This window comes from Aedes albopictus, chromosome 2 (assembly GCF_035046485.1).
Source record: "Aedes albopictus strain Foshan chromosome 2, AalbF5, whole genome shotgun sequence".
NCBI classification, from domain to species: Eukaryota; Metazoa; Arthropoda; class Insecta; order Diptera; family Culicidae; genus Aedes; species Aedes albopictus.
The window spans coordinates 486,028,166-486,040,633 of NC_085137.1; the positions used below are offsets into that span (position 1 = coordinate 486,028,166).

Genomic DNA, 12,468 nt, shown 5'->3' on the forward strand with positions numbered 1-12,468 from the left:
GATTACTCAAAACTACAATACTGATTAGCATATTCACATATCGGGCGCCCATCCCGCTTAAAATTCATTTCAGGTCAGGCCCCCCCTGGGCCCCCTCCAGGAAAAAATCCTAGTTACGCCAATGTAAATTGCCTTCACCTCCAGCAAAAACATTTACTTAAGAGTAGGTAAATTCAACCCAAGACCCCCCCTCATTCAACCCAAATTTGAGTAAACCTGCATTTACCCAAAATTGGCTTATTGGGCTCAAGGACCCCCGTTGGGTAGATGCATCTCTGTTTGTTTTTGACGGTGAGGGAAAGAAGGAAAACAACCTAATTTTGGGTAACTAGTTTATTCGATATACTCAGCTTTGAGTAAAATCGACCCAAAAATTAGGTAGTTTGATTTCTCCGTGTAGTCTACATACTCCAACGAACTTCCTGCAAACGACCCGAAAGCTACTCGCACAAGCTTATCAACATCTTACCGCCACCGGTCATCATCAGCCCTCCGGTGTGACGTGTATCCTACATGTGTACACCATACAAGCACAACGCAAACATAAATAAGACCTTATCATGAATAATAAATGCACACTTTTTCCGCATCCACGCCGGTCGACGTTGTCGTCGTCATGCACAAAGTGCAACCGACCAACTGACCGAAACCGAAACTGACTCCGGACCCTGACTGGACGGACAGTGTGTCAAGTCTTATCCGCAAAGTCCCACAAGCTTACGCCCCGGACTTTGCCCCCGAAAAAAAAACCCTTCCGAAAAGTCACTCTCTCTCTCTCCTTCTCTTTCTCACGATTCTTTTATTTTTCCTCCCTAATTTATATCCACAGATGTCTTCTACGAGCCCCGTCGGAACGCTTGCCTACATAATTGACGAGGAAGCCCTGCTGGTGCGGGTGAATAAAGGCTGGCAGTATATCGCAGTAAGTACTCCTTCTACTTTTCCACTAGAGCAACCTATCCACATCCTACTTACTTGGTCTGTAGTAGCGTGCATACCGACGTACGTACGTCTCCATGTGTACAAACGTTTAACCTCTCGGCAGCTTTCCCATAGTCAAGTCGAGAGCACCACACATTACATCCTCGGATCAGTAATTCTTTCCTGAGCAAAACTAGGCATATGTAGGTACGACGACGAGGACGACGGTTCCCATGCATCTTGAGCAGAGGTTATGCCTAGCCAAGCAAACCATACGGCCAGAGCCAGCAACGATATGTGGGTTGATCTGATGGAGCTGCGAGCGAATGGGTTTCTTATCGATAGCTGGGGCCGGAAGTATTGAAAGCCTACCGATAAGTGCTGGTAATGGGCGAGAAGCGTGGGTAAAGGATTAAAGAGAAAAGCTTTTTTTTCTCCTGAATGGGGTGAGCTCATGCGAGCGATATGAATGGGATAAATGGAGGATGGTGGTAGGCTGCATCAACATGGAGTAATGATCATTCAGTTTCAAGGGTTCAAAATGAGTTTCCAGTGTTTTTCGTCTATCGGTAAAGCGAGAATTACAGTGATCATTGTAACCAATTTGTATAACTAGTTAAAATAATTTATTACCGATGATGTACAAAATGCTTTATAGTTTGTACCATTTCCACAGTTCAGCAGGGATCTGCTTTTTCAATTCTAAATATTGAAAACTAAAGTATCGACGTTAGTGTTGTAAGTGCTCAGTCATTCCAACAAAAAAAAAAGAGACTTGGAAATAAAAGTGCTCCGATATTGCTCGAATTCGGTATGAATGATCGTTACCGAAAATAATTAGACCTGTGTTTTTTTGTTCCACCATTAGGGTGGTCATTTTAAAAATAGGGTGGTCCAAAAAAGGACATTTCTTTTTTTTAACATTCGAACCGTCATATCTTTTGAAACAGTCGATTTTCAATTTTTTTACGAATGAAGAAAAGATTATTAGTTCTAGTTTTAGGAAAAAATATTGCGTAACAAAATAAGTTAACTTTAATACACCAAAACCTCCATTTAGGTAACGAGTCGGACTACCTAAATAGAATTTTTACTCAAATGGATTCATTACCTAAATGGATTTGCAGATTTCAAAGAAATTTAAGAAGGACGAGTGACCTGGAGATTTAAAGGGGGCCAAGTGGGGTTTCAGAGGGACATCATGGGAATTTCTGGAGGGGGGGGGGGGGTGCCAGAGGCGTTGCACCAAGGGGGGGGGGGCTTCAGGGGTATTTTCGGGGAGTTTGGAAGAGTCTCAGTTGCGTTACATGGCGTCCGATAGGGTTTTAAAAGCTTCAGAGGATTTTTGGCGAGTTTCAGATGCGTTACTAAGGCGTTACGTAGGCGTTTTTGGGGGTTTCCGAGGTTCTCAGGTGCGTTACATGCGGTCCGAGGGGGTTTTAGGAGGATTTTGAAGGCATTTCAGAAGCTTCAGATGATTTTTAGTGAGTTTCAGAGGCGTTACTCAGGCATTACGAAGGTGTTTTCGAGGGTTTCTGAGGGTCTCAGATGCGTTACATGGGGTCCGAGAGGGTTTTAGGGGAATTTCGAAGGCATTTCAGACAGCTTCAGAGGTTTGAGCGAGTTTCAAAGGCATTACTCAGTTTCTGAGGACATCAAGTACGTTATATGGGATCCGAGGGGCTTTTAGGGGGCTTTTGATGGCATTTCAGACAGCTTCTGATGATTTTTGGCGAGTTTCAGAGGTGTTACTAAGGCGTTACGTAGGCGTTTTTGGGGGTTTCCGAGGGTCTCAGGTGCGTTACATGCGGTCCGAGAGGGTTTTAGGGAGATTTCGAAGGCATTTCAGAAAGCTTCAGGCGATTTTTAGTGAGTTTCAGAGGCGTTACGAAGGTGTTTTCGGGGGTTTCTGAGGGTCTCAGATTCGTTACATGGGATCCGAGAGGGTTTTAGGGGAATTTCGAAGGCATTTCAGAAAGCTTCAGGTGGTTTTAGTGAGTTTCAGAGGCGTTGCTCAGACGTTACGAAGGTGTTTTCGGGGTTTTCTGAGGGTCTCAGATGCGTTACATGGGATCCGAGAGGGTTTTAGGGGAATTTCGAAGGCATTTCAGAAAGCTTCAGGTGATTTTTAGTAAGTTTCACAGGCGTTACTCAGGCGTTACGAAGGTGTTTTCGGGGTTTTCTGAGGGTCTCAGATGCGTTACATGGGATCCGAGAGCGTTTTAGGGGAATTTCGAAGGCATTTCAGCCAGCTTCAGATGATTTTAGGCGAGTTTCAGAGGCGTTATTCAGGCGCTACGTCGGTGTTTTTTGGAGTTTCTGAGTGTCTCATGTGCGTTACATGGGGTCCAATGGGGTTTTAAGGGGAATTCGAGGGTGTTTTAGGAAGCTTCAAACGATTTTTGACGCGTTTTAGAGGCGTCACACAGGCTTTTTAGTGGATTTCGGAGGGTCTCAGGAGTATTGCCGGGGAATTTGTGAGGAGATTAGGGGGCCTACATTTTGAATCACAGCTCTTAAGTAAGCTTCAGAGAGATTTCAGCTGCGTTTCAAAGCGTTTCTTAAACGATTCAGGTTGCTCAAGAAAGTTCTTAGGAAACTTTAAACAGTCCCAAACCAACCCCATCCCCCTCATTGTTCCCCCCAGGGCATGAACTCCCCTTAACTCCACTTGCAACCTAATTCCACTAAACCAACTGCTCTGAACACAATCAGATTCTATTTAGGTACCTAAATGGAGGGACCTAAATAGATATTACCTAAATGGATTCACCCTAAATGGAGGTTTAAGTGTATGCAAATATGGTTAAAATATCAGTTTTTATGACTTTTACAATGTTGGACAGCACACGACTATATTTTTTATATTTTTTTACGAAAGTTTAACTCTTTTTACATAACATACAAAAAAATAGAAATGTTTTAGGTCATTTTTGTACTGCATGTTTCTAAAATTTCTAGTTTTGTGCTCATATACGTATGGAATGACCATGAGTCTCCATCACTTTAAAAATGCCATTTATTCTATTATTCTTTTTATTTATATATATATATATATATATATATATATATATATGTATATATATACAGCCATGAGCTGAAACCATGGGCATGAGTAAACTTCAGTTAGTAAAAAATTCCAGTGAATTCGGCTGCTGCAGAGTGATAGTCCTCCAGCAATTGCTTCAGGCATTTCTTCAGAAGTGCCTTCTGAATTCCTCCATGAATTCCTTCTGATTTTCCTATCGAATTCAGATTCCTCCTAGAGCTCTATCTTAGATTCATTCAGAAGCTCCTTCTGGAATTCCTCCAAGAGTGCCTTCAGAGATTGATCTAAGAGTTCTTTCTGACAGTTCTCCAGAGGTTCCTTCCGTTGACCCCCTGGATTTTCTGCTGAAAATACTCCAGCAGTTTTTTCTGGTGTTCCTCCAGGAATTAAATCTGGGAATCCACAAGAAGTTTCTACTTGGATTCGTCAAGAATTTCCTTAGTATTTCTTTTTTTAAGAATTTCTCCAGCAGTTCCTCCTGGTTTCTTCTGTGATTTTTCAAGGAGTTCTTTCTGAGATTCCCTAAGGAGTTTCTTAGAGTATTTCTTGGATTTCTGCAGAAGCTCCTTCGAGAATTCCCTCAGGAGTTCCTTTACAAATACGGATTCATGAATGTGAATATTTCACATTCTGAACTATTTCAAAATATGCTGGTTTCAGTATAGCGACTCAGGAAAATGAAAGCTTCGTTTTTTTTTTCTTTTTAAGTCTTTGGGAAGTCTCTTTGAAAATTCTAATGTAAAATTTCTAGACGTTTCGCTTGAAAACTTTCTAGGAGTTCCTTTATACTTTTTGTTGTGCAAAGTCTTTGGAAACTGTTTCAGAAATTATTTTGGTAATTGATTCAGCACTTGCTTCGAAACACCATCCAGCATTTCAATTGAGCTTTTGTTTGGAAATTAGTTCATGAGTTTCATAGGTTTTTATTTTGAGAAATTATCCAGCAATTCGCTTGGCGAATATCCAGGGAACTCTTTCAGTATTTCTTTGGGAGTTTTTTTTTTGTGTTGGTTTGGTTATTCTTACAGAATTCATTTAGTAATTCATTTAAGAATTCCTTGATCATTTTCTGATTTCTTTCAGCAAATTATTTGAACTCCCCTTAGGTTAGTAAGATAAAATCTTTCAGAAATTTTTCCGGTAATTCCTTTGATAACACTAGTTTACAAAATAAAACGAAAGTCGTTAACTTCTATCAACGAACAAAATTTTTGACACATAATTACGTGTTAATTTTGAGACAAAGCTAAAAAATGTTTGAGTAGAACAGTTTTTAAGTTTTTTATTGAAAATTGAGTGCTACATTTTTTTTTGTGTTTTTCTCATTTCCGCGTTGTTTGGAATTGCCCTTCCGAATCGTGAAACGGCTGGTGGTGCTACGCCATCCGGCGAGGTTTACGAGTCGTGTTTGCGTAGATACTGTGATTGCAGTTCCGATGCCACAAGTGAAAGTTTCGAAAGGTTAACGTTTTTCCGCGTGGGGTAAGAGTAGAGCTGGTAGAGCTACGCCATCCGGAAGTGTTTCGTTTGATAAGTGTGCGTGACATTTGTCTGGACTGTCGATTTGGGCATCGTTTTGAAAAGAATAATTCGTGATAGTATTAGGTTTTTTCGTTCCAAAATCCTGCAAATCTTTTTCATTTTCCGTATTTATCGTGAGTGTTTGGGCGGTGCCGAATAAAGTTGTCCGAGAGAGTTGTGATTAAAGTGAAACTACTTCAAAATTGGGATATTTATCATTGTGTGAGAATTTGTGTTTGGACGGGCGCGGTGCTGATTTGTGTTCCAATGCTGGCTGACTGCGTGCGCGACGGTGGTGAGACGAGGAGCAAACCTGACTGCGCTGTAATGACGTTGCCCTTAACACCGAGGAACAGCAGTTTCCAGATAAATCGGTGAGACCGTTTCAAACTACATTTTCCTTTTTTTTTCTTAAGGGGGCACTTCGAAAACTATTTTTTAGTTACGCAACGTTTCCCACGCACCCAGTTTGTTTCATTTCAGAGAGCGAGTAAAGGCGCTTAAGCCTAGGCATTAGGGCCAGAACACGGACCAAATACCTGTGTTCCATCCCAGGAAGCGAAGGACCAAGGGGTGACATTAACCTTCTTAGCATCGTCACCCCCATCGATTTTCACTTATTTTGCTTTCTTAAAAGCTGAGTGGTTGGTACGAGATGTCCCCACTTAATGGCTTTATTTTAAAAACAATAACGCTGCACAGTAGGCCTGGCCGCTTTAATGCTTGTAATGCATTTCCAATGTACTGCAAACATTAATAATGACAAGAAAAATGGTAGAATTAGTCGATTCTATCATTTTCCAGGATTCTTTCAATGAATGGCTGTGTATGTGTAGACTAGACTAGACTAGACTAGAAAATTGAGTGCCACATTTTTTTTTTAATATTGAATTTACTTAAATTCGAATATTTTGCGTTGTTTTTCAATCCTTTTGCATGAAAAAAAAGCTGAATATTTCATATGTTTCAACCATCTGAACACATTTTTTGCGTCAGATTGATGGAAGTGGATTGATGATATTGGTGAGTAAACGCGACAAACTCCCTAAATTTTAGCAAAATTTTCAAAAAATTATGAAGATTTGTGCTTTGTTTAAACGATCAATACAACTTTAAAATTCTTTCTCAACGTGTATCTGGAATATAAGATTGTAGCGAGTTACAGTATAAAACTCAGCTCAATCTGAGCATTGATTACGGAGAATGAGATGTATGGATGAAGCAACATTGCTTAAAAATAGAAAAGAAATCTATTTCAAATGGCCAGCCTTGTAAAATGCTGTAAACTAGTGTAAACCTCTGTACAAGTGACTTGTTTTCATTTTGCAATTTCTTTCAGTATTCGTTCTTTGTATTTGATGAAAACTCATTTAGAAATTTTTTTGACAACTTATTTGACACTTACTATATAATTTCCTCCAGCATTTTTGTTTTTATTTCTTTCTGCAATTTCATTGGCCCATTTGTTGTGAAATTCTCTGGCAATGCCTATGGAATTTTCTACAGCAAGTTCCTTGGAAATTTCAAAGACAATTCCTTTGATAATTGATCTATTCCCGTAAGATTTCTTTTGGAGTATTTTTCGAAAGTATCTTAATAAATATGTTCGGGATTGTTGTTTTGTGTTCTGAACCTTGTTCAGTAATTCATTGATTATTTTTTTCGGAAATGACGTATTGATGTTTTTTGGCAATTTCTGCGGCGTTGTCTTTGGTAATTTTTGTGACACCAGATCATAAGACACCATCACAGTGCAACGATGAAATTTTTATCTGTGGTTGTAAAATACGATATTTCGTAAGCAGAAATTGACGCACACATGTGATTGCATCCTCCTTAGACGAAGGCAATTTGTTGTTAGCATATACATATTTTTGATTAATTTTATTAATTAAACAACCTTTGCTCCATTATGTAGCAGTAAAATGCATCTTTTTGCTTCCATCTGATAAGCCATTGGCAAAGGTAAATTGGAATATATGTAATTATTAGCTATTTCTCGTCTGATGTGACGGGAATTAGCGCATATGACAAAGTAGATCTGGAAACAAGGTTCAAAGAGTTGAAGAGAATAAACTGTTTCAATTTTCATCAGTCAATTATGCACAACGCAGTAAATTTCACTGAAAATATTTGAGGGGGTTAGTCAAAGGGGTGTAAGTGACAAAAAAACACTTACGAGTAAATGAGATCTTATGTTTTTCATCAATTATTCATTCCATACAAAATGTATGGAGTTTCAAAATCGACTCAATTTTCTATGATTTATTGTGAGTTTTCTAATCATCGCAAAAAAAATCTTAAAAAAATATCCTGAAAGCTTGAAATCTGAAGAATGTTTTGATATGCTCAGCTCTAAATGGACAAAATGGTCACTTACACCCCTTTGATTCTGGGTCCCTCATTTGAAACTACTATTAGTTGTTTATTTGAAATGGTGGCTTATGGTAGCAGAGCTGCTTATCCTCGTTTGGAAATACAGATCTTGAAACTATAAGTGTTGTTTATAGTGAATGCAACTGTAGGCTAGAAATCTCCTCTGCAAATTCAATTTTTCTAACATTTTAACACTCTTCTTTAAACTGATTATTAAAGAACGCACCCAAAATAGATTTGGGTCACAAATAGCCTCAAGCATCCTCAAATATCAATAAAAAATCGATCGCCATGAATAGCAGCTTGTGTCTGCGCCCCCGCATTTAGAATTCATGACGGAACACTCCTATCGAGCAGAGTGCGACATTTTTGTCGCCTCCTACTGTGATTCGGTTGACTCTGCTGCCCACCAGAATCCACAAAATATACCGAATTCCTTCCATTCCATCTTCCAACCCCGCCAGCAAGAAAAAAAGGCGACAAACACCAACCGAAATGTGATATATTCTCGGTTGGCTCGGCTGTGATTTCCCCCAAAGCGGTTCTCCATTTTTCATAACGGCACCACCGACCGCTCCACACCACCGACGACGAAAGGTCAAATGACCCACACTTTAATGTATGACTTTGGCACCCGTTTCCGCTCTCGTCGTTCTTGCCCGGGCGGGTCGGGAGCCTCTTATAAGGCTCAGCAGCATTCGAAAAGGTGTCATCGGATGGAATTTATGAAAATTTTCCTCGCATTAATTCTGGCTCTATCTGCCGGGCGACCAACAGAGCGAGTGCCTGTTTTGTGGGATCCGCTGGCGTCGGCTGAGGAAAAGCACCACCGGAATAAAAATTCGGTCTTCAATGGTGGCTCCGCAAAGGATTGAGGATAACAGTACCCAGTGGTGAATGGGTAGGTACGGTACTTCATTAGTATAATGTTTGATTCGATACTGAATCATGAAAAATTGGCCAAATGTTTACGTGGAAACAGGTGGGTTTTTATGATTTATGAACGGAATGCTGCAAAATAATCAGTAATCCCATCGAAGAAAATTAGTCCAATGGGGTGGCATGACATAACGAACCGAGTTAATATAGGATTGAGAGTAATGTTGTTTCAAGCTTACATACATACCTCCCCTTACTGGTCAGACTAAGGCCTGAGTGTCCTCTGCTGTACGTAGGAGTCGTCTCCATTGTACTCGGTCCATGGCTGTGTGTCTCCGCACTATGCGAAGGATCCGCAAATCGTCCTCCACTTGATCGACCCACGTCTTCTTGTACCGGTCGGATGACTCTCGAGGGCCATTTTAATCGGGTTGCTATTCGACATCCTGATGACGTGACCCGCCCACCTCAGCCTCCCGATGTTCGCGTTGTAGACGATAGTTGATTCTCTCAGCAGCTGATGCAGTTCGTAATTCTTTCGCCTTCTCCAATTCCCGTTTTCACCCGGCACTCCACCGTAGATGGTACGCAACACCTTTCGTTCGAAAACTCCAAGGGCATGTTGGTCCTCTGCATGTAGCGTCCGTGCTTTATGCCCATGGAGGACTACCGGTCTAATCAGCGCTTTGTGGATAGTTGACTTCGTGTGACGGCGAGCTTTGTTCGATCGTACAGCTCGAATTCCTGCCACAATGCGTCTTTGAATTTCTCTGCTGGTGTCGTTGTCGGCGGTCACCAGTGAGCCCAAGTACACGAATTCTTCATCCGCCTCAATTTTAACCATCGATAGAAATTCGGAGTGGTGGGCGCGGTGATTCTTTCCTGGAGCCCTTTGCCATCATGTACTTTGTCTTCGACACATTCAAGGCTAATCCGGTTTACGACGGGCTTGGTGGTCTAGTGGCTACCGCTTCTGATTCATATGCAGAAGGTCATGGGTTCAATCCCTGGCCCGTTCCTTTGTATCTTTCTATCCACTTCCTCTCTCTCTCTTCTCTATATATACAACTCATGTATATTCATATGTTCATAGCCATCGCTAGAACCAGAAACGAATTGGAAAAAAGTCGTTTCCCTCCCTTCCAATTTCCACTCACAGCACAGTGTATATAACGCCTACAAGTTATGCAACCAAAGCGTGCTGTGCCGCTTGACCTTATTCACCTCATTCACCACACAATCTATCACCTTACGAACACTATAAATAACCCCATATCCATGGATCGCATCACCGACCCAACGGTGACTCCCAGATCTCCCATCCTTTCAGTCTAACAAATACCCCAGTCCGTGCTGGTTGTGGGGATGCAGAGGTGATCTCGGTCTTTAGTAGCAACAACCAGCACACTCTAACATTCCTTTCCCTTCCCAACTGACTATAAGGACGTGGCCGGCGCCGTTATTGATCCAAAAATGTATGAGCTGCTAGAATTGCACTTTGAGAATAAGTGGAGTGTCCCAGCCCTTATTCATTTGGATCTCAGTGCAATTGGTACCAGCTCAGATCAATCACGGAGTAGCAACCATTGACATATAGTCAGATTTGATCGTTGATCGTTGATCGACACATTCAAGGCTAATCCGGTTTGCTTCATTCTTCAGTCGGATGTACGTTTCCACCATCGTCTCAAATTTTCGATCAATGATATATCATCAGCGTATCCAAGCAGCGGAACGGACTTCGTCAAAATCGTTTCACTCGTGTTTTTCCCCGCTCTCCTTATTACACTCTCTAAAGCAATGTTAACCTTTCAGTACTCGCGCTGATTTTTGTAACGCGAGCAGTCGCGCGTTGTACTTTGTACAACACCCATACATTCTGAAATATCTAAGGATCCTGATTGTTTAGAGGAGGACTGCCTTTGGCAAAGTTGTTGTAAATTCCATGGGCTACTTGATGCTGACAAAGTTGATTCGTAATACGTCCACTAGGCGGCGCCAGTGAGCAATATCATGTTATATCTTATATCTCAGGATCCTGATGTCTTAGAAAGATGGTGTCTTAGGCAAAGTTGTTTGGTAAGTCAACGGCTTACAGATTATTGGCCGTTTAATTGGAAATTCCACCACTAGGCGGCGCTAGTGAACAAATAAACTTTATATCCTATGTATCTCGGGATCCTGATTACTTAGAAAGATGGTGTCTTTGACAAAGTTGTTTGGTAGGTCAAGGACTTACGGATGATTCGCAGTTTAATTTCAAATTTCACCACTAGGCGGCGCTAGTGAGCAATTTCATGTCATATCTTATATCTCAGAATCCTGATGCCTTAGAAAGATGGTGTCTTCGGTAAAGTTGTTTGGTAGGTAAACGGTTTACAGATTATTGGCTGTTTAATTGGAAATTCCACCACTAGGCGGCGCTAGTGAGCAAATAAACATTTTATCCTATGTATCTCGGGAACCTGATAACTTAGAAAGATGGTGTCTTCGACAAAGTTGTTTGGTACTTACGGATGATTCGCAGTTAAATTTGAAATTTCATCACTTGGTGGCGCTAGTGAGCACGTAAATATTATATATTATGTATCTCTGGACCCTTATTACTTAGAAATATAGTGTCTTCGGCAAAGATGTTTGGTATATCAAGGGCTTATGGATGAGTGACAGTTTGATTTCAAATGCCACCACTAGGAGGCGCTAGTGAGCATGTAAATTTTTAATCTCATGTAGCTCAGGATCCCGATTAAAAAGGCACAGTACACCGTCTTTAGCCAGAGGCTGTACAGACTGAACAGAGCTTAACACTAGACCATGGACACGACATACATTACATGGTGCAGTTACACGCTTGGTAACGCTAACCGAACGGCCACGAAGCACTTTACTCAAAAAGATGGTGTCTTCGGCAAAGTTGTTTGGTAGATCAAGAAGATTGAAAGCTTACAGATAGTTGTCCGTTTGAATCGTAATTTCACCACTAGATGACGCTAGTGAACATAAAAAATGTATATGCAATAGCTCTCAGGATCCTGGTTACTAGAAGAGATATGGTGGTTTCTAAAGTTGTCAAATAGGTTAAGTGCATTTGGTTAATGGGTCGTTGAAATCAATATTTCGCCAGTAAGAGATGCTAATGAGTATGCAAATTTTATATCTTATATATCTCCGAATCTGATTACCTGGGAAGTTGATATCTTTCGCAAGGTTGGTTGGTAGATCAAGGGCTTTCAGTTGATTGACCATTTGATTCGTGCTTCTGCCACCAGAAGACGCTAGTTGTAAATTTGCAAAAGCATGAACGTGTTATTATTCATCTAGAAAAAAAAATCAACGAGCTGTAAATTTTTATACTTCCGAAAGTTTTCAAAATTTGAAAATTACACAACTAGTTGATTATAATTTGTTTAAATTTGCACTTGATTGATTATTTTACATGAAGTTAAAGCGCTTAGTAAAATATTCAATATCTGACCGTCGTATTTCAATATACTCTATCTTAAGGTTGTCAATGTCACGGGATAAGTACATCCATCCTTTATCCATCAAACAACAATGTCGAAGATATCACCTTTCTAAGTAATCAGGATCTTGAGATATATGAGGTATAAAATGGGAATGCTTACTAGCGCCACCTGGATGTGAAATTGCACGTCATATTTGTCTTCATCAGTTAGTGTTTGATCTACTAAACAACTTTTCAGAAGACACCATCTTTCTAA

At 40.6% G+C, this 12,468-nt stretch overlaps 1 protein-coding gene across 13 annotated transcripts in view; it reads left to right on the plus strand.

Annotated features, from left to right (window-relative positions):
* LOC109424340 (collagen alpha-1(XVIII) chain) overlaps positions 1–12,468 on the plus strand; it is a 1,002,865-nt gene that overhangs the window by 930,217 nt on the left and 60,180 nt on the right. For all 13 annotated transcript variants that reach the window (XM_062854154.1, XM_062854161.1, XM_062854156.1 and 10 more), the window contains one exon: positions 830–922. In XM_062854154.1, the coding sequence (XP_062710138.1) occupies positions 830–922 (93 nt within the window). The remainder of the gene's footprint in view (positions 1–829; positions 923–12,468) is intronic.